The sequence below is a fragment of the Capra hircus genome, chromosome 4 (genome assembly GCF_001704415.2).
Source record: "Capra hircus breed San Clemente chromosome 4, ASM170441v1, whole genome shotgun sequence".
NCBI classification, from domain to species: Eukaryota; Metazoa; Chordata; class Mammalia; order Artiodactyla; family Bovidae; genus Capra; species Capra hircus.
The window spans coordinates 33,369,694-33,396,412 of NC_030811.1; the positions used below are offsets into that span (position 1 = coordinate 33,369,694).

The window sequence follows — 26,719 nt, forward strand, 5'->3', positions numbered from 1 at the left end:
CCAACATGCCTCTAGCAGAGATATTAGTTAGAATTTGTGCTGTATTTGTGCTTGGAAGCTTTCTAGCTGAGTTGTCTTTGTTTTTTAATGAATAATTTAGCTGTTCACACTGGATATTTACCATCTTTATTTTGTGAAAACATTTATGCTTTGATATTTAAAAATAAGTTTATCTTTAGGGGAGTGGAGAGGATCTTAGGCAAACATCTTCATTTTCTATCTAGGAGGCGAGGTACCTGGGAGGTGAGGTACCTCAGCTAGGGCTTGCTGACAGGAAACCAGTACAGCAGTGAGTTGGAGCCTGACCACTTCATCTACAATAACAAATGCAATTCTGGGGACATTAGAAAATAAGATAATACTTTTAAAGATAGTAGATTCTTGAAGCTTTTGAAAGTGAAAGTGTTAGTCGCTCAGTCATGGCTGACTCTTCGTGACCCCATGGACTATAGCCCACCAGGTTCCTCTGTCCATGGAATTCTCCAGGCAAGAATACCAGAGTAGGTTGCCATTTCCTTCTCCAGGGTATCTTCCTGACCCAGGGATTGAACCAGGGTGTCCTGCATCACAGGCACATTCTTTACCATCTGTGCCACAGAGAAGCCCATTTAAACTTATATTCCTGCCTAATAAAATGTTTATCAGCACCTTAAGTTATAGAAGTAGAAGTAGGTTGGTTAAAGCATGCAGAAAGGACCAGATAAAGTGTTGACTTAGCATGTACACTGTAAAACATCCATGACAAGAATTCCAGGGACTGAACAAATTAGAGGGGAAAGAGATTCAAGATAGCAAATTCAGTTGCTGTTTTAAGGAGGGGAAGCAAAGAATTGTGTCTGGGCTAGGTGTGTTTCCTTCCAGTTGTGCATGATTAGGGGAAGTCTTAGACTCGAGAATCCTTAGAGATGCAACGTGATTTTCCTCAAGGGAAGAGTACCAGCTGCACCACAATTTTAGCTACTGTCCCCAATCTCCTGCCCCTCACAGGCTCATCCACTGGCTCCCAGAGCAGAACTGATGAAGAAAACAAACTTGGGCTCCTTCATTTCTGTCCAAAAAAGACTGAACTCCTGCTTGCCTCTCCACCCTGCCTCCATCCATCCTGATGCACTCTCCCCAACTAAAGCCTTAATTAGATGGATAATCACTTTAAATGGTATCTAAGGAAACAGTTTTGAAAAAGAGATGTATTAAAATTAGTGAAAATAAATGTTTTCATAATGAAGCAATTAGCATGATAGTTGAATGATCTTGAATGACTGTGAAGCTGGTACAAATAGACTCTACCCTTGTGTGCTATTTTCCACAATTGTCCTGTGGATAATAGGTAGGGCTAGTGACTGCCTCTGACAAATGAAAGCCATCTGCAAATAGCACAGATCATGCCTCTCAGGACTACCGAAAGGCAAACCCTTGGAGCTACTCACCTTTTAATCTGTGGATATGCTAGCAAGTGGCAAATGACCATTCTACTGGGAACTGATTCCCGGGTGAAAAATACCATGGCGCTTCTTCTTTAATTAACAGCCTTTTTCGCATTGCTAGCACATTAAAGCCATCCCAAAGAACACCCGTGCTTGTATAATCAGTGTCACAGCATCTCTGCCTAAACGAATAATAAATGTTCAGGTTCTACACTAAGTGAAAACCTATTCTCCAAGACTTTCACCTTCATAAAGATGGGCTCATAAAAATCGAAAAAAGAAAAATTGGAATGTGGTCTCATGAGGATAAAAAGGCTAGTGTTAATAATTAACAAGGAGAGTGAAGTGGAGTCAAATTAGCCATAATAGAGCCCAGAGTGACTGGCAAAGTCACCTCTCATTATCAAAAAACTCATTAAGAAATGAAGAGGTGGAAATCCCGCTGGGTTATTCTCACACTTCGGCTGTATCAGAGATTATTTTTCAGATTTCTTTCAAATGAAGAACTGTTAGGTCACCATATTGTATATTAGGTTAATCTTCAAGCTTTGAAATATGGAGGGCTGGCACCTGCATGTCATTCTTCCTTCAGTGCTTAAATGAGCTGTATGTCTGAAATTCACAAATTAGTGTTTACAGATAGATCTGTACATGCATCTACTAGGAACAGTTGAATGTAACTTCTAGATTATAGCGGGGCTGTGTGCCCCCTTAGATTTATAACGCTCTTACAAACTATGAAATGACCACTAAAACGCGTAAATGACTCCGATCCCAAAGTTGATTAAATTCAAAATTGTGTGTCACAACTTGTTTTACCCACCAGTATAATAAAAGGAAGGTAAATTCAATGACTCACTAGCTTTGTTTATACTGAATTCTTCTCTAGAATCTTTACTCCATGTAGACATTAAATTTTAATCTATTTGCATATTTTCTTAGAAGTTAGTGTTACTGCCATACTCAACTGTTTCCATTATCAGGACGGTATTGAGGGACATAACCCCAAAGATCAGAAGGTTGCATGTAACTGGAGTAAAATTCCAGACTTTCCCATCTGGCTTTAATACTAATCTCATGAAAGGCAGCATAAGAATTGCTAGACCACAAGACTTTCTGTTTATTTTTGCCTTAAGCCTTGCTGAATGCTCCCAGGTGGCTCTGTGGTAAAGAATCTGGCTGCCAATCAGGAGGCACCAGTTCAATCCCTGCGTCAGGAAGATCCCCTGAAGAAGCAGATGGCAACCCACTCTAGTATTCTTTCCTGGAAGATCCCTTGGATGGAGGAGCCTGGCAGGCTACAGTCCATGGGGTCCCAAAAGAGCTGGACATGACTGAGGACTAAAATAGAAGTTGCTGAATGATTATATTAGTTTGTTTTTCCCTAAGTTAATTCTTCAAGAAACAGGGTCTGAATGCCCATGATTTACCAACTCTTAGTCACCTTCAGTTCAGTTCAGTTTAGTTCAGTCGCTCAGTCATGTCCGACTCTTTGTGACCCCATGAATCACAGCACGCCAGGCCTCCCTGTCCATCACCAACTCCCAGAGTTCACTCAGACTCACGTCCATCGAGTCAGTGATGCCATCCAGCGATCTCATACTCTGTCGTCCCCTTCTCCTCCTGCCCCCAATCCCTCCCAGCATCAGAGTCTTTTCAAATGACTCAACTCTTCGCATAAGGTAGCCAAAATACTCGAGCTTCAGCTTTAGCATCATTCCTTCCAAAGAAATCCCAGGGCTGATCTCCTTTAGAATGGACTGGTTGGATCTCCTTGCAGTCCAAGGAACTCTCAAGAGTCTTCTCCAACACCACAATTCAAAAGCATCAATTCTTCAGTGCTCAGCCTTCTTCACAGTCCAACTCTCACATCCATACATGACCACAGGAAAAACCATAGCCTTGACTAGACGGACCTTAGTCTGCAAAGTAATGTCTCTGCTTTTGAATATACTATCTAGATTGGTCATAACTTTTCTTCCAAGGTGTAAGCGTCTTTTAATTTCATGGCTGCAATCGCCATCTGCAGTGATTTTGGAGCCCAAAAAGATAAAGTCTGACACTGTTTCCTCTGTTTCCCCATCTATTTCCCATGAAGTGATGGGACCGGATGCCATTACTGATACATAAAAACAGTTCCTACCCTTGAAAAGGATATAATCTAATGGAGATGGGCACATACTACTATGCCCATCCATGGGCACTACTATGGGCACTACTAACTATAATGCAACAGATTATAAAGCTGCAATTCAATTATATGTACTACGTGCTATGACATTTTTAATTATAGTTTTAAACTTGGATTTGTTGCTCCCCAAATTATAAACTTTATAATATCAATGCTCTCGCTCCTTCTAACCACCTATCTTGAGGGAATAGAGACTTTTTAACAAGTGCTCTGGCCTACTCTGGTGGGCTAGTGGCTAAGATTCTGTACTCCTAATACAGAGGACCCAGGTTTCATCCCTGGTCAGGGAACTAGAGCCCATGTGCTGTAACTAAAAAATACTGCCTGTCGCGACTAAGACCTCGTGCAGCCAAATAGACAAATAATATTTTTTTAAAGTGCACTGAGAGGAAAGGGAGGGTTGGGTGTGGTTTTAGGAGGTTCTCATTCCAATATAGTATAAATTAAATATTACCAAACTATATAAAATTGCTGATCATGTTTTTAGTTAATGGAGAATAAAACCTGAAGAGTTTTCTATTTTACTTAAAGTTCAGTGGGATGCTGTCAGAGTTTCCTTTAGGGGTTGGATTTTTTTTGATACTTATTCAGTAAACACATATTTACTGAGTGGCTACTTAATGTCCCAGACTCTTGGTTGGGTACTGTTCCAATATCTGAGTGGGGAGTATGTTTGATTTGCTTTTGTGTGTGTGCTTTCTTTTTACATAATGCTGTTTTAGGCTACAGTCCTCCTGGCTTTTCTCCTGAACTTCATATTCATACTTCTGTGATGGGGATCCCATTATATGCATCTGTCAACAGGGAGAAAGTGAAAGTTGCTTAGTCGAGTCCAACTCTTTGCGACCCCATGGAATTCCATGGACTCCATGGAATTCTCCAGGCCAGCATACTGGAGTCGGTAGCCTTTCCCCTCTCCCTAAAGAAGATACATGAACCCTAAACACAATACACAAACTCTTTTATCTGCTTATTCTTAATTTTTCCAGTGATTATTGTCTTAGTAATTGTTACTAAATGGATCAAGTTTAAATTCTCTGTTGAAATCTGACTGTTAAAAGCCTTTGACAAGTGCTTTTGTAAATGTAAGACTCTTTGGGTATGTAAATAATCAACAATAATTTATTATTGGGATTAATTAATTAATGCTCAAAATAATTGGGCACATCTGCACCCCAGTTTACCTTTTATTTAAGCCTTTTACTTTTTTTGCCATTTCTAATTGTACCATTGAGCTTGATGTCATTGATGCTTCCCTATTTTTGACAAGGTGGTATTTGGAAAACATGGAATCTTTTGGAAAAAAAAAATACTTTTATCAACAAAGTAGATGCTGGTCCTCCACTTACGTTCTCATAACCACTATGTGAGAATCCTTCTGAGCGGTTCTTTCTACTTCCACACCTCTGGTATAAGGTCACAACATTCTTGATTGATGCCATGTTGAGAACCTGCCTCTTCCAATGAGCTGTGGCAGTGGATGCCTTGTAAAGGCTTGATTTGGACAGGTGGCAGTCCCAAATCCTAACCCATCCTTATTACACCATATGGGGAAGATAGAAGCACTCATTCTGATGCCTGGGGCTATGTATTAAGGGGGCTTTTGACAGTGTCTGATAGGAGTGGGATGCAAACTGGCATATGGGCAACTGAGAAAAGGAGCATACATTTACATACACAAGTATAGTGTCGTCTGTATCCAAGGAGTCCTGCTTTTTGAAGCCGACTCCTCTCTCTCTCTCTTTACCTTTCTATGTGTATTTTCTCTTCATTTCTTCTCATTTTTCCTCTTCCTTTCTCTCCTCCGTCCCATCCCTCCCTTCATCCTTCCTTGCCTTTTACTAAAGAAGTAGTACTACCAGTTGCCAATTTTCTAAAACTTTGGAACTTAGGTTTATAATTTGATATTTTTAATAAAAGAGAAAAGCTCTGCTAAAACATGAGCAAACTTTGGGCCAGAATTCAACACTTGTGACTGTACTTAGGAAATAAGGGAAATCTCCATTTTCTCCTAATTCTGCAGGATGTAATAGTCTGCTGTCAAATCATAACTAAACAGAAGAAATACTCCCTTTGGTACATTCACTAAAATAAGAGACATAGAATTCCCTGGAGATCCAGTGGTTAGGATTCCAGGCTTCCATTGCTGGGACCCTGGGTTTGGTCACTGGTCAGGCAATTAAGATCCCACAAGCGTGCCCAAAGGAGTAATAATAATGAAAGGAGAGACACAAAATTGACATTTATATCCAGTAGAGGAGCTTGCCCAGGAGGTTTAGTGGTAAAGAATCTACCTGCCAAGCAGGAGACACATGTTCGATCCCTAAGTCAAGAATATCCCCTGGAGACGGAAATGGCAACCCACTCCAGTATTCTTGCCTGGAGAATCCTATAGACAGAGGAGCCTGGGGAGCTACAGTTCATGAAGTCACTTCAGTCGTGCCCTACTCTTTGGGACTGTATGGACTGTCGCCCGCCAAGCTCCTCTGTTCATGAGATTCTCCAGGCAAGAATACTGGAGTGGCTTGCCATGGCCTCCTCCAGGGGATCTTCCCAACCCAGGGGTCGAACCTGTGTCTCCTCTGGCTGCTGTATTGCCCATGAATTCTTTACTACTGAGCCACCAGGGGAAACCCAGGCTACAGTCTATGGGGTCACAAAGAGCTGGACACAACTTAGTGACTAAACAACAATGACTATCCAGTAGAATCCTTAGCTGTCTAATATTGAACATACTGGTCTAAAAATAGGATTTCTCATAAAAGTATTTAGTGCTGTATATTTTACACAAAATATGAAAAGATACACAGGCCTTGATACATTCTTATACAGAATAATAATGTAGCAACTATATAGTAATCTTCGTAGAGTATTCAAGTCATTCATTCAACAAAGATTTGAACACTTGCTCTGAGACAGGGATTTTGTCGAGTACTAAGAATACAGACAAGGTCCCTTCTTCATGGACCTTGCACCTTTATAGGAAGAAAGATGCGTCATCAAGTACAGAAGTATAGCATGGACCACAGTAGAAGCCTGTGCAGGGTGAAGAAGAAACAGAGGAAACCAGTAATTTGGCAAAAGGACAACAGAATGAAGCATCTCAAGAGAGGCTTAGATGGGAAAGTATCTACTTGAACTAAACCATCAGAATCACTATGGCTGGACCACAGGAAGTAAGGGAGTCAGGTAACCAAAATGAGCCAAAGAGGTCATATTAAGATACCTCATAGATGGCTTTCATTTCATACTAAGGCTTTTGAAGTTTGTCTTGAGGATCCATTTAAAAATTATAATCTTTAAGAGATACATTCTTTGTTTCATATTTTAGCACACCCCTCTGCTTGAGATTTTAAGAAGATGAATGGGCAGAAGGAAAATTTAGGTGCCTAAGACCAGTTAGGAAATTATTGCTTTAGCCAAGATGGGAGATGAGAGGACTGGACCTAGGACAACAGCAGTGTTGATGAACAGAAGGATGAGATGTGCTAGAAAGATAGTAAGGATATTAATTATGCAGGTTCTCACTCCTAATTGGAGGTAGGAACTGAAGGAAAGACCTCTGGTACAACTTCCAGGTTGCTGGTATATTGATCAGGTGGGATGATCTCTGTTTTTATTCCTGGGATTGGAATAAGAGAAGAGAAGCAGGCTTGTTTAACAAGATAATGAATCCAGTGCTTATCAAGTATATCAAAAAAAAAAGAGAGAGCTCTTACTAGAAATAATCTGAGTCAACTGCTACTTAATCTTAGAATCATTATAATATGTAATAATATAATAATCGTGTGTGATTCTCCTTATGTGCTTCATTTTAACAAACTAAGCATGACTTAATAGCCAACATATCTAATCTCTAAATGTACAATAAAGTAGCATTTGAATTAATGAGGTAAAGTGCTCATTTGTAGATGTAAAATTTGTTTCATAAAAGAGAGCTCTTGCCAGAAATACATTTGAGTCAACTGCTACTTAATCTTAGAATCATTGTAACATTTAATAGTAACTGAGCTGTGATTTTCCTTATGTGCATTTTCATCTTAACAAAGTATGACTGAATAGCCAACTTACCTAATCTCTAAATGTGTAGTAAAGTAGCATTTGAACTGATGAGGTAGACTGATCATTTGCAGGTGAAATGATTTGTTAACATTAGGCAGTATTTTGGCTTTGCTATAGTTCAAAATAATGATGATATTGAATAGTACCTATCAAGATGCAACTGCTGAAGAAGCAATCGGCTACCCACTCCAGTATTCTTGGGCCTTCCTTGTGTCTCAGCTGGTAAAGAAACCACCTGCAATGTGGGAGACCTAGGTTAGGTCCCTGGCTTGAGAAGATCCCCTGGAGAAGGGAAAGGCTACCCACTCCAGTATTCTGACCTAGAGGATTCCATAGACTGTATAGTCCATGGAGTGGCAAAGAGTCGGACACGACTGAGCGACTTTCACTTTCATCAAGATGCAAAGCCTAAGGTTCTTTATACTTTTTATTCAGAGGCCATATAAGTGAAGGCTTAGGCACACAGTCTAGCTGTACAGCCATGTAAAATTGTCCATGAAATTGTCCTTTCAGTGTGTATTATAAGCTCATTGAATATTTTCACAGTGTTAGTTCACTTTTATTTATTGAAATATAGTTGGTATAAAATATGATATATTACAGATGTGCAGGGCTTCCCAGGTGGTGCTAGCGGTAAAGAATGCGCCTGCTAGTGCAGGAGATGCAAGACACACAGGTTTGATCCCTGGGTCAGGAAGATCCCCTGGAGTAGAAAATGGCAACCCACTCCAGTACTCTTGCTTGGAAAAATTCCATGGACAGAGGAGTCTGGCAGGCTGGTCCATGGGGTCACAAAGAGTCAGACGTAACTGAGTGACTGAATACGTACACATATACATAGGTATACCGTGTAGTGATTGAGAATTTTTAAATGTTACACTCCATTTATCTTTACTGTGAAACGTGGGCTATATTTCCTGTGTTTTGCAAAGTATCACTGGAGCATACCCTTTTATTTTTTATTGGAGGGTAATTGCTTTACAATGTTGTGTTGTTTTCTACCGTACAACAGCAGGAAACAGCCTAAGTGTACACATGTCCTTTCCCTCCTAAGCCTCCCTCCCAGCCCCCCATCCTACCCCTCTAGGTCACCACAGAGCATCAGGCTGAGCTCCCCTTGCTAAACAACAACTCCTACTAGCTATCTGTTTTATACATTGAAATGTGTATGTTTCAATGCCACGCTCTCTCAGTTCATCCCGCCCTCCTCTTCCCACACTGTGCACAAGTCTGTTCTCTGCATCAGTGTCTTTGTTCCCCTGGAGCTTATTTTATACCTGGTAGTATATACCTCTTCCCTGGAGAAGGACATGGCACCCCACTCCAGTATTCTTGCCTGGAGAATCCCACAGACAGAGGAGCCTGGTGGACTGCAGTCCATGGGGTCGCAAAGAGTCAGACACGACTGAAGCGACTTAGCATGCACACACCCCTTAGTCCTCTTCCCCCTTCCTACTGGTAACTACTATTTTGTCCTCTATATCTGTGAGTCTGTGTCTTTTTTATTTACTAGATAAGTACACTTTTAATGATATTATATACTGTTTGTCTTTCTCTGACTTATTTCACTTAGCATAGTGCCTCCCAAGTCCATCAGTGTTGCTGCAGTTGGCGAAATTTCTTTTTGAATGGCTGAGTAGTATTCCATTGTCTATATATGGGCACTTGTTGATAGACGCTTCTTTCTCCATTCATTTGTTGATAGACACCTACTTAACGGTTGTAAGTAATGCTGCTGTGAACATTGGGGTGCATATATCCTTTCAAATTAGTGTTCTTGTTTTTTTCAGACATATACACAGGAGTAGAATTGCTAAAAGGCCACAAAGAGCCAAAACAATCTTGAGAAAGAACAGAGCTGGATAAATCATGTTTTCTAATTTAGTTCACTTTTCAATTCATTGAATATAATGGTTTTGCTAACCTTTTCACTTTTTCATGTTGTAACAGTTTTCAAAAATTCTAATTCCGAATACATGTAAGTCATCTAAGATATGGTGTAGTGTGTTTGTCATTTGCAGGGTTTTTTTTTTCTTTTTTTAACCCAGAAGAGTTTACGACATTTCTAGATCTTAAAAGGTGCTAATATGATGATAGTAAGTTGAACAGATGTGTAAATGAATAGAGAGCATGATAATAGTTTATGGTAACTAAAATTGAGAAAAAATAATATTATAATCTGGACTTCCCAGGCGGTTCAGTGGTAAAGAATCCACCTGCCAATGCAGGAGGTGCAGGTTTGATCCCTGGGTTGGGAAGAATCTTTGGAGAAGGAAATGGCAAACCACTCCAGTATTCTTGCCTGGTAAAAATCCTATGGACAGAGGAGCCTAGCAGGCTACTGTCCATGGGGTCACAAAAGAATTGGACACAACTTGGTGACTAAACAGCAAGTATTATAAGCTGAAAGTTAAGAAGGTGTTCTGATATTCAAATCCTTGTTGTACTGTCTAATGACTAAGTGACTTGGCCAAATGTCCTAAATGATTTGTGCCTCAGTCTCCTATATTGAAGAGATTGAAAAAAATAATAACAATAACACTTCCCTCACAGAGCATTTGTGATGATTAAATGAGAGAATACCTAGAAAGGAACTTAACACAGTACTGACAGTTCAGAAATGCTAATGATAACGAAGAGAAGAAGGTGGAGGAGGAGCATAAGGAGATTTCTGAAGTAGAGATCCAATAAATTCAGGTTAGCGCATATACTTCTAAATTTTCTTACTGCAGTGATATATTGAGTAAGCATCCTTACTTACGTGTGCCTAGTCACTCGGTCATGTCTGACTCTTTGTGACCCTGTGGACTGTAGCCCGCCAGGCTCCTCTCTCCATGTGGATTCTCCAGGCAAGAATACTGGAGTGGGTTGCCATGCCCCTCTCCAGTGGATCTTCCCAATCCAGGGATCGAACCCAGATCTCCCACATTGCAGGCCGATTCTTGACTGTCTGAACCACCAGGGAAGCCATTTGGTAAAAGGAATTGAATTACATGATCTGTAGTACCTTCTGCCTTTCTAGGAATAAATAAAGCTCCTTTCAGTGTGTTAATAAAAACATCATTAAGATAACATGAGTCTCCTCCATAAGACATTTATTGTTAATATGACTATTATTCTCACTTTAGTGGGAAATCTTTTATCATATAGATAAGCCAGTAAAGATTATTACACCTAAAAAAAAAAGCTAAACTATGTCAATTAGAGATTCAGAAAACCACAGTGTTGTGTTTCCTTCTGTACTTGGGAATAACTTCTTAGTCCTTGTTCATGTGTAGTTTTCAGCCTCTGACCAATTTTAGAATCACTAAATTAAAGAGATTATGAGCGTTTTCTTATTAGTGCTACCATGGTAAACATCACATACTTTGCCCAAGTTTTAAATCACTGTTTAGGTTTTGATCTATACTTGTTATATAGATCTCCATGGTGGCACAGATGGTAAAGCATCTGCCTACAATGCAGGAGACCCAGGTTCGATCCCTGGGTCTGGAAGATCCCCTGGAGAAGGAAATGGCAACCCACTCCAGTACTCTTGCCTGGAAAATCCTGTGGATAGAGGAGCATGGTAGGCTACAGTCCATGGGGTTGCCAAGAGTTGGACACAACTGAGCGACTTCACTTTAGGTTTTTGAAGAAGTATTTTTGCCCTGAGAGAGATTATGAGGTATTTGGTGTATTTAGCCGAATATTTTATGAAGAGAATACTGTTGGATTGGTTAAAATGTTTATTCTGGTTTTTCCATAAGATGTTACAGAAAAAAACAAACAACCTTTTTGGCCAAGCCAATAGTAATATGTTCTAGTAATTGGATTAGTAACTATAAGCATATACAGCTGTTCAAATTCTTATAAACAAAAGTATTGAGATAGTCGACATTTAACACTGTGTAAATTTACGGTGTACAATGCAGTAATTTGATATACTTTTGTATTGATGTGATTAATGCATTAAGGTTAGTTGTCACATCCTTCACCTCACATGGCTACAGTTTTTCGAGCAGGGGGCTTGGTAAGAACATTTGAGATCTACTCTCTTGGCAACTATAAGTATATAGTACAGTATTGTAAACCACATTCATCCTGCTGGGAAAGAAAAGGAATGGGATTACTGATGAGCCTTTTCCGCATCTCCTCCTACCTCTGCCACCACCAACATCATCAACTTTTCATCTGGTCTGTAGTAGAAAAGGACTGAGTATTCACCTTCTTCTCTGCTTCCACCCTTTGGCACCTACTCCAGCTCCACACAGCAGCCAGAGAGACGATATCATGTCACTCCTCTCTTAATAAAAATAAGAATGCATCCCACTCCCCAGTAAAATTCGTCCTTTTCACAGAGTCCTACCATTGAGACATTACCTGGGAGTATTCTTCCCCCTCCCTCACTCTGCTGCTGCCATATCAGCTTTTTTGTTTTACTAGAAGCACCCCAACTCATTCCTTCCCAGAAACTTTCCCTCTAAATCTTCCATGCAAGGCTCCCCTATCATTTAGGCTCAGCTAGAATACCATCTCTTAAGAAATACCTTTGGTAACCACAGAGTGCTTTTTTAAATGAATACATTTTCACTTTGAAGGTTATTTAAAGAAATCATAACTGAGTTTAGGATGTCCCCTTGAGAAATATGCGCTAGCATCTGAAAAATGACAAATTCTTTGTTGACAATTGCTTAGCATTACTTAGTATTTTCCTACAGAATTTCTCTTCTTTCATGGTGCAACTTGGGCACACACTGTGTTCGTTCCAGCTACCACAACAGAATACCTCACACTGGGTGGCTAATAAGTCACAGAAATTTCTTCTTTACCGTTCTGAAGGCTGGGAAGTCTGACATCAAAGCACCAGCAGATTCAGTGTCTAGGGAGGGCTAGATTTTCTGGTTCACCGCCAACCATCTTCTCACTGTAACTTTACATGGTGCAAGGGTCCAGGGATTGTCTTTAGGGTCTCTAAGAAGGGTCCTGATCCTGTTCTTGAGGGCTCTGCCCTAGACCTAATCACTTCCCAAAGACCCCATCTCCTAATACCATCATGTTAATGTGCTTACTGTCCTCAGTCACTCAGTTCTGTCCAACTCTTTGCAACCCCAAGGATTGTAGCCCACAAAATCCCATGGACAGAGGAGCGCTGCTGCTACGTCATTTGAGTGGGACACAACTGAAATGACTTAGCAGCAGCGCTCCTCTGTCCATGGGATTTTCCAGGCAAGACTACTGGAGTGGGTTGCCATCTCCTTCTCCAGGGGATTTTCCAGACCCAGGGATTGAACCCACGTCTCCTGTGTCTCCTGCTTTGTGGGCGGATTTTTTACATGCTGAGCCACTGGGGAATGGGAGTTAGGATTTCAGCATATGAATTTTGGACATGGACATTCCATCCACAGCACTGGCTATTCTAATACAGTTATGACCTGTGCATAGAAAGCAGCCATCTCTTCTCTTAGTGGAGGTAAAGTGCATCTTGTCCAGCAGTCCTGTCCTAGTAGTATCAACTCTTAGACTCCTGCAATGGCGTTAGGTAGGATGTTTGTTCTATTACTACATCACAATTCACTGAAGACTAATGGGCAACTAAAAAATGCATGTGATATGCTGTCTTTTTTTACATACACTCATGGAGAAGTGAGTGATTAAGAAAAATTTCACAAATAATTAAAAAGTTCATAAAGTGGAATAGACATTCCCAAGGCCACAGTCACCCTCCTGGTGAGTTAAACTAGTATATCTCTTAGAAGCAAGCAGACTTATCTTTTAGAATTGAATAGGTTTAGTTCTGTGCTACACAGCATACCACAGGGATTATGTATGCATGCCAAATCTTTTCAGTTGTGTCTGACTCCTGCCCCGTCATAGACTCTCGCTCGCCAGACTCTTCTGTCCGTGGGACTCTCCAGGCAAGAATGTGTGCTGACTGCGCAGTCATGTCTGACTTTGCGACCCCATGGACTGTAGCTTACCAGGCTCCTCAGTCCATGGAATTCCCCAGGCGAGAGTACTGGAGTGTGTTGCCATTTCCTTCTCCAGGAGATCTTCCTGACTGAGGGATCAAACCTAAGTCTCCTGCATTTCAGGCAGATTCTTTACCATCTAGGCTACAGGGAAGTCCCAAGAATTGGGACTTTCCCAGTATTCCCAGGCAAGAATACTGAAGTGGATTGCCATGCCCTCCTGGATCTTCCTGACTCAGGGCTCTAACAACCATATCGCTTATGTCTCGTGGACTGGCAGGCGGATTCTTTACCACTAGCGCCACCTGGGAAGCCCATGAGGATTATAACTGGTTAATTGCCATATTTACATGTGTCAAGATCTTTAGGGCACTCCACAGTTCGTTGGAATCTCCAACAAGTGGCCAAATGCCTCGTGAGCTAAACCTTTTAGAAAATAAAGCCATACAACGTGCCCGGAAGATTTTATAGATACATTTATGGTTTTGACAGCCATATGGAGAAGGTGACTATATTTCTTGGTTAGTTTTCATTGCGTGATATCCAGTATGAGGAACAAAGCCCGTTGTTCTCTGTATTTTATTGATTCTATGTGATACTCTTTCCATAAAAGTTTTTCATCCATGTTTTCCAGATGCCTGCTATAAGCCCTCTGACAAACTCTGTTTCTGCTTGACTATTTCAGCACTTTTATGTAACGGAAAATTTCATAAACACTTGCAAGAAATCTTTGTGCCCTTGGTTGTCCGCTACGTGGATCTCATGGAGTCCTCCATCGCTCAGTCAATTCACAGAGGTTTTGAGCAAGAGACATGGCAGCCTGTCAAGTAGGTATCTTGCAACAGTGTCCACAGAGCCCCTGTCTCTTCTATCCTGCCCTTATGACTTTACACATGGCCATCTGTAGTTATTGCTTATGGTGGTCCCTTCCCACGTTGTTTGTTTCTTTACAGGAATATCGCCAACAGTCTTCCCAATGTAGCTCTTCCAAAAGTTCCAAGTCTGCCTCTTAATCTTCCACAGATTCCTAGCTTTTCTACTCCTTCGTGGATGGCTTCTTTATATGAGTCCACGTGTGTATCCCTCACTTCTTTCCTGGTGGTGTGTTAGCTGGTGCATGGCCTGGGCTGTGTTCTGTGCAAACGTGTTTAGATTGCATGGCATTTACCATCATTGGTGGAGGAATACTATGTTTTGGTTTTATTTGTTTGAGTTTTTGAAGCTATTAAGCTAAGCTTAGCATATCGATGATACATAATATAGATTTTTTTTTTAAGTACTCCCAGCTTTGATGTTCATATGTGATCTGTGGGGCAGGGTCATTTTGTGCCCTAGGTTGTGACTCTAGTCTAAGTGATATAACCGGACTTTTCTGTACTCAGGCAAGCAGTGTGGTTAGTGCTGTGTATGTCCAGGATCCTTTGTTGACTCCAGTTGTGTGATTTATCTTGTCTATGTAGAAAAACCTTTGTAAGAATAGTTTTAAGAACACAATCTTTTCCTGCTTTTATCTTAGTCTCACCTTTAAAGAAACAATAATGCTGGTTGCAGAGAAGGGTTTGTCCTTTGTTTCTCAGTACCAGCAAGTCTTCTTTTGTCCTTTCATGTACCATTTGTTGCATCTTGTTATTTTTTAAATAATCTTTATATTATTACAAACCATATTTATTAACTCCAGATTGTCACAAGCCTCCCTATTGCAGATTTGGTAAATGAGAGTCATTAAAGTGAAAAAGATGTGGGCTTTGAAATCGATCAGTCCTACTTTTAGGTCCTTATTCATCATTAGCTTAGCTTATTCATCCTTAAGTCTTCCTTAACCTCAGTTTCCTCAACTCTAAAATGGTTATGACGTCTAATTTAAAGATGTTTTGGGGAGGATTTTTAAAAAACTGTGAAAAGAGCCTGGCACAGCCTAGGGTCTCCATAAATGATAACTACTGTATAACTACAATCAACATTATGATTGTTATTACCATAATTATTATTACATTATCACCAATCATCATTATTACCCATAATGAATGGTTTCCAAAAGTTTGAGCCTCACAGAAATGAAATGAGCTCAGTAATAGCCCATGCTTTGCACAAGATCTCACATGAAGTCAGCTAGAAAAAAATAGTAATTCAAAGAAGAAAATTAGCTACCATTAATTGAGATAGAGGGCCAAATTCTTTATCTTGGTTAAGCCTTGTGACAACCCTGTGAGATAAATATCACTTTCCCCTTTTTCCAGTTAAGGAAACTAAGTCATTAAGAAGTTAAAAGGCAGAACTTGTCAGTGTCTCAGAGCCAGCAAATGACAAGCTTTGAACCCACATTTGTATAAATCATCTTAATAGATGCTCCTCCAATTCTCTCCCTGTCTGTAAAATTCTGGCTTTTTTAGCTCTAGGAGTGAATGCCAGTAAGGTAAGTTTACTGCTGGCATTTTCAGGAAATTATCTCAGACTCCATTTTTCACATTTGGATTCTTTAACCTGTGATTAATACTTTTAGGGATAGGTCACTAATCAGAAGTAATTTTAAAATGAAAAAGTTATAAATAAATTGCAGGTTATACATGCCAGCTTGAGAGAAAACCTATTTACATTTTTCATCTATTTAATTGTAACAAACACTTGTTACCTTAATTACATTCCCAATTAAGCATATGTATCATTTAGAATCATTCTGTAACAGGATCAAAGAACAGAAAACATATATCCATATTCCCTATAAAGGTTTATTTGTCACATATTATGAGAAAGTCCATTTTTATTAGAATTCTACCTTTACTATTTGGGCTTTTGTCTTAATGGTGGGTTTTGTTGCTGTTGTTTTGTTGAAAAATTAGAAGAAATAAATTTGCTTCTTTGCCAATTACATTCAATTACTCTTAAAACATAGTTCTTCTGATCTACCAAACTGCACACTGTAAGTGTATCAGAGGATTTTGCTTCATGATTTTTTTCACTTATTTTTATTATATAAGCAGCAAAATGAATTAAACATAGTGTTTTCTCAAACTTTTTTTTACAGCAGTGTCAGTAAGGTTCTCTGGTTCTTTTGTTTAATGATACTTTTGGGGCACTGAATATTAAGGTTTGGAGACAGTAAGTGAAGAAAGTGCTGTGGGTAATGTTCACTGCTTTGCTGTGATTGCTCCCTTGAGAATTTAACTCTGAGGACATCTTGGCTAGTTGAGGAGATCATGAGGAATTACGGGCAGAATGGGAGGAGGAGAGCAGAGTAGATTGGTGATGGAGCTGAGATGCTGAGGCGGTGGGGGAGCAAGAGCATAGAAAGAAGCCTTTAATTAGCCAGAGCAGGAGGTGATTGTTTTTAAGCTGACTAATTAAGATATGTTTAGCTAAACAATGTGGTTATTTAAAAGAATTTTTCTTTATAAAAATTTTCTACCATGCCCTTGTGATAAATTAGTTTGTCTTAAAATTTTTCTTTTACAAACCTGAAACAGAAATTTCAGATTAGTATATGTTAAATGTTGGAAAGCTAAGCAGAAATGAATCATACAGCAGTTTTTGTTTCTTTTTCTTTTGCTCTCTTTTAGAATTAAGTTGCAGTATACACAGGACTGTTATTTTCACATCATCTCTTTTCCTCTTAGGCTGTACACTAGGTTAATGGAAAGTATATAATACTATCATTGGCCCAAATATTATATACTCTGACACAAATTACCTCCTTGCATGGTGTGAAAACATGGTCCCTAGAGTAACCTTACCATAGTAGTGAAGGCATAGCAGACCTTGGCTTCTTGGTTATATGGATGGAAGGACCTGAAATAGATGATGTTGCTCCAACTTGAGAACACCTTTCTCTGTTAGACCATACCTGTACTAAGTAAGGTTTAATCATGAGCGAGAAAAGGCCCAAAGCATTTCAAAATAGAGGCAAGATTTGCTTCCCTACCCAATCTATTATTTCATTCCTGGTACCTGTTTCACCTTTACCTGTAACTGAGAAATTGAAAGCCCTGAAGGCAACATACGTGAAGACAAACAGAAGGCATCATGGTGACAGAAGCATATACGCATGAGTTGGGTGAAGCTTATAGTTGCCATCATATGGATTTTCTTGCATAAAACATACTTCTTTGAATTTCTAGGAGGAAATATGTATTTTATGTTTATCCTAGAGGTTGGTAAAGAACATTTGTCTGTTCCTATGTATATAATTTTATTTTTTACTTTAGTAAAGATCATTACCCATTATTTGACCCCTTTTTATGACACTTCACTGCTATATTTCTATTTTGTTCTCCTTGCCTTGCCTCATTCATTAAGAAGAAGTGAAAAGGGAAAATTAGGAGGTTGAGCAAAGAAAATATTGATCATTAGAGGTTTTATGTGGCATTTTTTCACTGGCAACAATTGATAACAGAAAAAAAAAAAAAAAGAGAAAACAATGTATGGGTGATCCATGTAGCTAATAGTGGAAGTTCACAATGTTCGTTCTTCCTTTTTCTTCTAGCAATGGCTCAGCAACATCAGAAGACCTTTTTTGGAAACTTGATGCACTGCAAATGTTTGTCTTTGATCTTCACTGGCCAGAACAAGAATTTGCCCATCACTTAGAGCAAAGACTTAAACTAATGGCCAGTGACATGATAGAAGCCTGTGTCAAAAGGTAGACATGTATTTTCAAGTTGCTGCTTACTCTGCCAAGCACCCGAAATACCACATTTCACCAAGTACCTTTTACATAACTGTCACAAGAAAGGTTTCAATATGTATAGCTTTTCCAAAATTTAAAGGACATTATGTACTTCGACCTAAACTCTGAGGATGAATGTACTTGATACAGTTGGCCCACTCCTTTTTTTTCAGGTCTCCTGACCATTGCCACTGGGGCTTCCCAGGTGGCGCTGGTGGTAAAGAACCCGCCTGCTAATGCAGGAGACATCAGAGAAGCCGGTTCAATCCCTGGGTTGGGAAGATCCCCTGGAGGAGGGCATGCAACTCACTCCAGTATTCTTGCCTGGAAAATCCCATGAACAGAGGAACCTGGTGGGTTCCAGTCCATGAAGTCACAAGGAGCTGGACACGACTTAGCGACTAAACAATAAACCATTGCTCTCAGCCATAGTACCCATACCCATATTAATCCTTTCTGTTGTGCTTATTGTTATCTCTGGGGATGCTGTACTTTAAATCCCCAAGGCAGTGCTTCCTGACACATGGAAGAGATCTGTTAAGTACTTTATGCATTATGTACTGTGTCCATGTGCTGTGAAATGACGTGGCAAACTTCAGTGATGATCATTGCCATCAATTGTTCTGTTTTCTGGTATTCTCTATCCACATCAGAGGAGTTCCAAGTGTCCATTTACATTCTTCAGAACTTAACCAGAAATAAGTTATGAGGCTTTGAATTCTTCCACATGCACTTTTATTGTATTTAATACTTTTTACAAAATCAGCATTTCGTCCTAATTAGCATTATTTTCCCCATTGCCTTTGTTCATGAGATATACAAGAGCAATGCAGGCAGCATACTGGAATAACAAATTCTGGTTGGAGCAACTGGATAATACTGAAATCTTCAAAGCAAGAAAAATTCTCTCTTTAAAATAATGTTTAATGGCTTTGTAAAGCAAAGACATGAATTAGATTATTTAATGTTTAAAAAATATCAGGTTTGGCATCTGTGATTCTAATGTATCAAATCTATGGATATTCTTTGGACATTTTAGCAAAACAATTTCCAAATCATCTATTAAGCAGTTTCTTTAAAAAAAAAAAAAAAAAAACCTAAATGCAACTTCAGGTGTTTGAAAGAGAAACTGACATAAAAGAATTATATATTCTGTTTTGCACATTAATTATGTGTTTTAGTTTTTCCCAAACTTGTCCTTTTTTTTAATTTGGTAAACCCTCACACAAAGGATTTGTTCTCTTTAGTATACTGCTTGGATACTCATGCAGACATCTAGTGTGTACTTTGAATGGAAAAACTTCACGGTTTCACTTAACTGTCTGAGTGAGTATCCAAGTAGCATCACAGTCTGATCTTTCATACAAGACACCTAAAAAGAAGAGCATCCCACCTCCCAGCTCCCAGGCAAGGCCACACTCCGTATTTGCATGTTTTAAATTAGCATCTTGTAGTGTTGATTTCACTTTTACAAATCAGGGGGGACATATCAGATTTCTTACTCTGAATTCATGTTTTAATGAATAGAACAAGAACCGCATTTGAACTCAAGCTGCAAAAGGCAAGCAAAACCACTGACCTGCGCATTCCAGCTTCTATGTGTACAATGTTTAATGTGCTAGTTGATGCCAAAAAGCAAAGCACCAAGCTCTGTGCCCTGGATGGAGGACAGGAGGTAAGTGGATTGAATGTCGCATGTGGTAATGTAGGATGCCCTCTCACAGAAGGACATGCTGTTTCCAGAAGTTTCTTACTTGACTAGATGAAAAAGACCTAGTTCCCCATACAAGTGTTTAAACTTTTCTGTATTATAATAATGGAATGCCCCTTTATTCTTTGCTCTTATCTGTTTCTTCTTTTTAATACAAAGACTGGCCCAAATTTTACAAGTGGCCATTGAATTTCAGATATACCTTTTAATGGCTTAGGTGTTGTGTATTTACATAAACCTTGCTTTTCACAAACAAATGAGAAAGCTAGAAAGCTACTTGCTTTGTTTATACAAATATAGAGTATCCAGAGTTTGCATCCAAAAAACAGGCCACAGAAAATAGCCCGAGAAATATTTTGTTTACACAAAAGTTTCCTTTAAAAAAAAAAAAAAAAGATCAAGTAGAAATATACTGGAAAATTGGTCTTTGCTTTTTTCAATGAATACCCCATTGTTTCAATTTGATTTCTATTTTGTTTGGTTCTGTATTCAGACATAGAGTTTATTTTACCCCATGATTTTATCTTTGTTGAGAGTGGTGATTGGGTGAAATGGATCTCTTTTTCTTAGATTATCTCTTTAAGTTAATATTTTGTTGCATCTTTGCCCATTGTAATTACTTTTTCATCATTTCTTTATTTTTCCCTTATGTTCTCCTTCATCGTGTTTTATTTTCCCTCATGGCATGATCCAGTTTGATAGTCAGTGGGTAAGTTTCATTTAAAAAACACACACACATTTTCATTTGAATTATTATTCTTGTAAGTGTACCTTTTTTATGTTCATCTTTTCAAAATAAAATAATTCCATTTTCAGGTTTTTGGTTGTTGTGTATGTGTATAATACTACATAGCAATACCAAAGATGCATTAAAACAGATGTAAATACTTTCACTTCAAGTAATGTCATAGGGAATGTTTCTTCCCTGTTGAGCTGCAGAATCAACAGGCTACTTTACAAGTTTTTAAGATAAAATTATTTAAAACCAAGTGAATTCACCCTTTTTAAATTCTAAATAAATTCAGAAGCAGAGTGATTATTAACATTTTTAAGATGCATATATATGTAATGTACACTTTCACTAACAGTATTAAAAGAATTTAGAGTTGGGGCTGTAGATGATATATAGTATATACACAGGGTAGCCTGTAAATTTGAGGACCAAGAGGCCACTCTTAAGGTCACTCCATACAGAAGAACCCAGTTGTGAATTTCAGTGAGGGATATGCCCACTGTGATAACAGCCTTTCCTCCTACTGATGGTCTGGGACAGCACTATCATCAGATTCAGGGAAGGGCAGGCCTGTGTCAGGAGCCTTTCCCCTTCCACACACAGGTTTTCTTAAGGTACCACCCAGAACCTTGGAGGAACATCGTTTGAAAACCCTTTGTACCTTACAGAATTGACTAGATTAAATAAATATTTTCTTAATAAGTCAAATGCTTGTGCTCTATGGATATGTTAAATCTTACAAGTCTTAGAGTTGACGCATGGGAGTCAAACTCAGAACCAACTCTTCACTGTGCTAACAACTCTAATCCAAGCAGAAGGACATAGGTAACCACTAAGAGGATGAGGTTTCCCAGGTGACGAGTGGGAAAGAATCCGCCTGCCAGTGCAGGAGATGCAAGAGGCATGTGTTCAGTCTCTGGGTCTGGATGATCCCCTGAAGGAGGAAATGGCAACCTGCTCCAGTATTCTTTCCTGAGAAACTCCATGGACAGAGGAGCCTGGGTACAGTCCGTGAGTCGGACACAGCTGAGCACACGCACACAATACTACACAAAGAGGATAAGAAGGTCCACTGTTTTGAATGTCGTGCTTATTTAACCAAGAGACAGACATAAGCTGTTTGGCCATAATTTGTTCACGTATCCACGTATTTCATTCTTTGGGCAATTCAGGGGGGGAAAAGTGTATTTCTAATACCACAGCATACAACCTTACAGACACAGTAAGGAGCTGATACATGTTATCGCGTGTTTAGTTTTATCATTCTCTGATCTCTTGAAACGTGATTTATTATCTCTAATTATCCGAATGAGTAGGCAGCCGGCTTGGCTATCAATGGCTCATAACCACATTCTTGGTTTTCTATAGCTAGATGTAAACCTTTTATTGTCTGCTTGAGAACATTGTCTCTTTATACACACATCCATTTCTCATCAGGTTTATGGAATCATCTTGCCTCTTCCATTAATACTGAATTTATCCATTTGTTCTTATTTTCACATACGCTGCAGTGCCTGACACACAATAGATACATAGTAAATGTTTGTTGAATGAGAAGACTGATTTTTGTCACTGCATTAAAAATCTTCAGTTCAGTTATCCCCATTTAAAAAAAATCCTCCCCTGTAAGAAACAACTCACTCCAGTACTGTGAAAGAAAAGCAGGCGCCCACACAAATGACAAAACATTGTTGCATTGTCAAATGATTCTTTACATTAATAGGTGGATGATTTTGAAGAGTAATCTGCTGTTCATTATGTCTGCACCTGTACCTTCTCACCAGAGACAATTAGTTCCCCACAACTTTCACACAATTAATATACTTCAAAATGTGCAGGTGTAAAACCCATTAGCAACCCTGAAAAGTGGTAAACAAGAGTTTCCGTGCACAAGAAGTATTTTATACTTTGCTTTTAATCTCCAGGAAATATATACATGTAATTGCACAGGCTTTTCCTCTCTCTGTGTGTTTAAGACAAGTTTGGGGATGATTGCAAAGTGATGAATACATTACATGCATAGGTGAGCCCATGCATAGGACCCGATTGTATAGCAAGCAACAAATTAAAGTTGTTGAAAAAACTGGATTATTACACAATTTGGAAACTCATAAAGATATATAGTATACTATGTAGGTAAACCTAGCAGATTTTATTTTTTTCTAGATTTAAGGGAATTACCTCTGCACAATCTCTAGTGAATTTATCATATCATCATTGCTGGGACAAAAGCTTACCAACTCCTTACCCACAGTGAAGCCCCTTCTGGACTCTTGAATTATCATTCTGTTTTCTTACGTGGCTTACGATGATGCAGACACTCTCAGCCACAGCCTGGAACAGCATTTAATAGAGTAATTAGTGATCAAATGATCTGCTCTTGTGACAGCTGTGTGTAATGAGTCAGCAATCTCATGCCAGGCCCTCAGGGACAGATGTGGCGATCCGAAAACCACCAGTGCTTAGAAATCCTCATTATCCATCCCTGCAAAAGAGCAGATGACTGCATGGGCCTTCAGCAGTCATATGCTCTCAGACCCACTGTATCTCATGGTTCATCCATTGAAAGTGAAAACACATTAATAGAACAACTCAGGGACCCCTACATACGTGGGATTTGTTTTCAATTGCAGTAAAATACTTCCATTTCCAGATCTAACAATCTAATACCTTTAAAATCGTCCCAGCAGAAGGACCAAAATTTTTAAGAATGCTGGATTGCACTGGCATTTGGCTAGTCTTCATTTCTTACATGTCTGCATGAGAACAGTCAGGTGAGATGAGGATATTTACCCATGTGCCTGATATTTACCTGTGCCTGACCTGAATTCCCTGGGCTCCATGAAGTAAAAATTCCTCAGTCAGTCAGTCAGTCCAGTTGCTCAGTCATGTCCGACTCTTTGGAACCCCATGGACTGCAACACACTAGGCTTCCCTGTCTATCACCAACTCCCGGAGCTTACTCAAACTCATGCCCATTTAGTTGGTGATGCCATCCAACCATCTCATCCTCTGCTGTCCCCTTCTCTGCCCACCTTCAATCTTTCCCAACATCAAGGTCTTTTCCAATGAGTCAGTTCTTCACATCAGATGGCCAAAGTATTGGAGCTTCAGCATCAGTCCTTCCAATGAGTATTCAGAACTGATTTAATTTAGGATTGACTGGTTTGATCTTGCAGTCCAAAGGACTCTCAAGAGTCTTCTCCAACACCACAGTTCAAAAACATCAGTTCTTCGACACTCAGCTTTCTTTATAGTCCAACTCTCACATCCATCCATGACTACTAGAAAAACCATAGCTTTGACTAGATGGACCTTTGTCAGCAAAGTATTGTCTCTGCTTCTTAATATGCTGTTTACATTGGTCATAGTTTTTCTTCCAAGGAGCAAGCTTCTTTTAATTTCATGGCTGCAGTCACCATCAAAGTTCATCTTAATCCAAGTGCAGGGTCACCTAATGGAGAAGCAGGGCACCGACAGTTTACTTTTGAGGTCAGTTGTGGAAAGAATTCATCTAAGAATGATCTGGAAAGTACCAGTTTGTAGAATCATTGATCCAACTTGAAATATTCTGATAGAAATTTTATAAGCTTTGATTGTTGCAGACAAAAATTTGGCAGGTTTTGAACAAAAATTTGGTCTGCTAATCTAAATGAAAACTTATCAACTTTAGCTTAGGAAATGTCCATATTTCCAGATAAATTCTGTTCATGCCTGTTTTGATCTCTTTGTGTGTTTATATTTGTCTTTGGAAACTATCTGGATCCCCTAATGAATAACTTTTTTCTAGCTAACTTTCTGTTACCTGTATGTGGCATTTCTGGGTTATTCTCTTTGCAGAGTATGTATGTAAAATATGAATCCTGAAGCTACCTCCACATTTCCACTCAGAGTACTCCTAGACCACATCTGCTACCTGTACAGCTAGAGCAGACTCTGGAAGTTCCCAGCTGCTTTCAGATTTAGTATTAGTGAAGTCAGAGCTGGTCAGATAAACTGACAGCAGCAAACTACTGCTCAGTCACTCGGTCGTGGCCAGCTCTCGGCAGCCTCATTGACTGTAGCCCGCCAGGCTCTTCTGTCCATGGAATTTTCCAGACAAGGATATTGGAGTGAGTTCCCGTTTCCTACTCCAGGGGATTTTCCCAACCCAGGGATTGAACCCACTTCTCTTGTGTCTCCTGCATCAACAGAAAGGTTCTTTACCATTAGTACCACCAAAATCTCACATTAAAAAAAAAAAACAACCTAGCAACGATTATACTATTTAGGTTTGCCCCCTGGGTAACACATTTAAAATGTATACTTTTTTTCCCCTCTTTTAAAATTATATACTTTTAAAATCAGAGTATAATTGATTATAATTGATTATAAAAACTTACAATATTATGTTAGTTTTTGCTGTACAGCAATGCATATCAGCTATAAGTATACACATGTACCCTTCCTCTTGAGCCTCCCTCCCACCCCACTTCTTCCTTTTTAACTTGCTCTCTTTCCCTCCCTCTGCTTTTGGCTAGATTAAACATGAAAGAAAACAGCAGTCTAAAGGTGTGCATTATAGGAGAATTGGATGGCTCCTAGAGCCTGCTTTTCCCTGCCTTTCAATAAAAAGGAAATAAATGACCTCTGTAGTGGCTCATCTCTTGATTTTAAGAAATTGCCAAAAGTCAGTGCAACCCAAAAGTCAAATGTGTAGAAGCTCTGCTGTTCTATATCCAATAGCTTTCTGATGCCATTTCATTATTTTCTTGGTTAAAAATGAAAGTTATGGCAAAGAGAGATAAACATTGAGGATAAGGCATGCGCAAGAAGGTGAAACTTTGCAGCTTCAGGGGACTCTGAATGTTTTGTAGCACTTTCCATGTAGAGGAAGGAGAGTAGCTTGAAACCCGTCTCCTGTATCCCTTTCCTTTTCTACCCCAAAGAGAAGGCTCAGTCTGCTATTTTTATTTCCTCCTGCTACACAGGCGCAAATCTGGAGAGAGAAGGATATGAAAAGAGAGTGCCTGGAGGGGGAGCCAGCAGAGCTTATTTGCATAAGCTCCTCCACTGCCTGGTCAGCGGAACAGTTTCAGTTAGGAGGAGGGGGTTCGTGGGGACGGGGAAGTGATGTTTTTGTACCTGCGCCTCTGGGGTCTTCTTGGTCATCTCAACTACCAGCCAGGTTTTTAGGCCAGGTGTTTCAAGCTCCTCCTTTTCTACCTTGCTTTTCTTTGTTTTGTTGTTTTGTTTTTCCTTTCCTTCTCTTCAAGCTGCTCTGAAAGCAAAAAAAAAAAAAACAAACCTACAGCAGTAGGAATCCACCCTCTGGGCTTCCATTCTGTTTGTCCTTTGGGGAGTACAAATTTGGGGATCAGTAAGGCTTTAGGTGAGACAGACACTTAGTATTTTCTTTCCCTGAGTGAAAAATACTTGCCTAGAAAGTTCCCTGTTCATATATGTGTGCTTAATTTAAGATCTCTTCTCAACACACACACACACACGCAGGCATACACACACACCCAAGCAGGAAAAGAAAATAATCCCCGTGCTCCAAAATTCTGCCTCCTTTCTTCATTATTTATGCAGGTAGATGATGGCTTGTTGCTTTGAAAGCCTGTGGGGGGACCTCATTCCTGCGTGTTCCAGAACAGACCTAAGTTGATGTTTTGTTCTGTGTGGAAACTTTGAGACATGTTTTCAGAAGGAAAAATAGCTTTCAAAAACTCCCATCTTTGGAAACCATTCAACCAGCAGCTGTTAAGTTGGTCTGATGTTTATACTGACCTGAGTACTTTTACTCCATGCATTATGTTAGCTGTTCCAAGAAGCCTTGAACCATCAAGATAGGGTTAGTCTTTACAAGTCACATTTTCTGTGAAGTGGCTATTGCGGACAATCAGCCGTCAGATAAATGCTTCTAAAGGAAGAATTACTGTTTCAATGAATGTGCCTTCACACACCGCTGAAGCCAAAGCTCCTGCTAATTTAAGAGAACTCTCTAG

The 26,719-nt window shown here is 39.5% G+C and overlaps 1 protein-coding gene across 19 annotated transcripts in view; it reads left to right on the forward strand.

Annotated features, from left to right (window-relative positions):
* The window catches only part of CADPS2 (calcium dependent secretion activator 2), a 569,431-nt gene that overhangs the window by 482,332 nt on the left and 60,380 nt on the right, over positions 1–26,719 (forward strand). For 7 of the 19 annotated variants that reach the window (XM_013963427.2, XM_013963429.2, XM_013963431.2 and 4 more), the window contains 3 exons: positions 14,314–14,455; positions 18,106–18,261; positions 19,816–19,963. In XM_013963427.2, coding sequence (XP_013818881.1) covers positions 14,314–14,455; positions 18,106–18,261; positions 19,816–19,963 — 446 coding nt within the window. Of the gene's footprint in view, positions 1–14,313; positions 14,456–14,581; positions 14,702–18,105; positions 18,262–19,815; positions 19,964–20,693; positions 20,709–26,719 lie in introns of all 19 variants that reach the window. The other 12 variants (XM_013963420.2, XM_013963421.2, XM_013963423.2 and 9 more) reach the window with 3 other exon arrangements.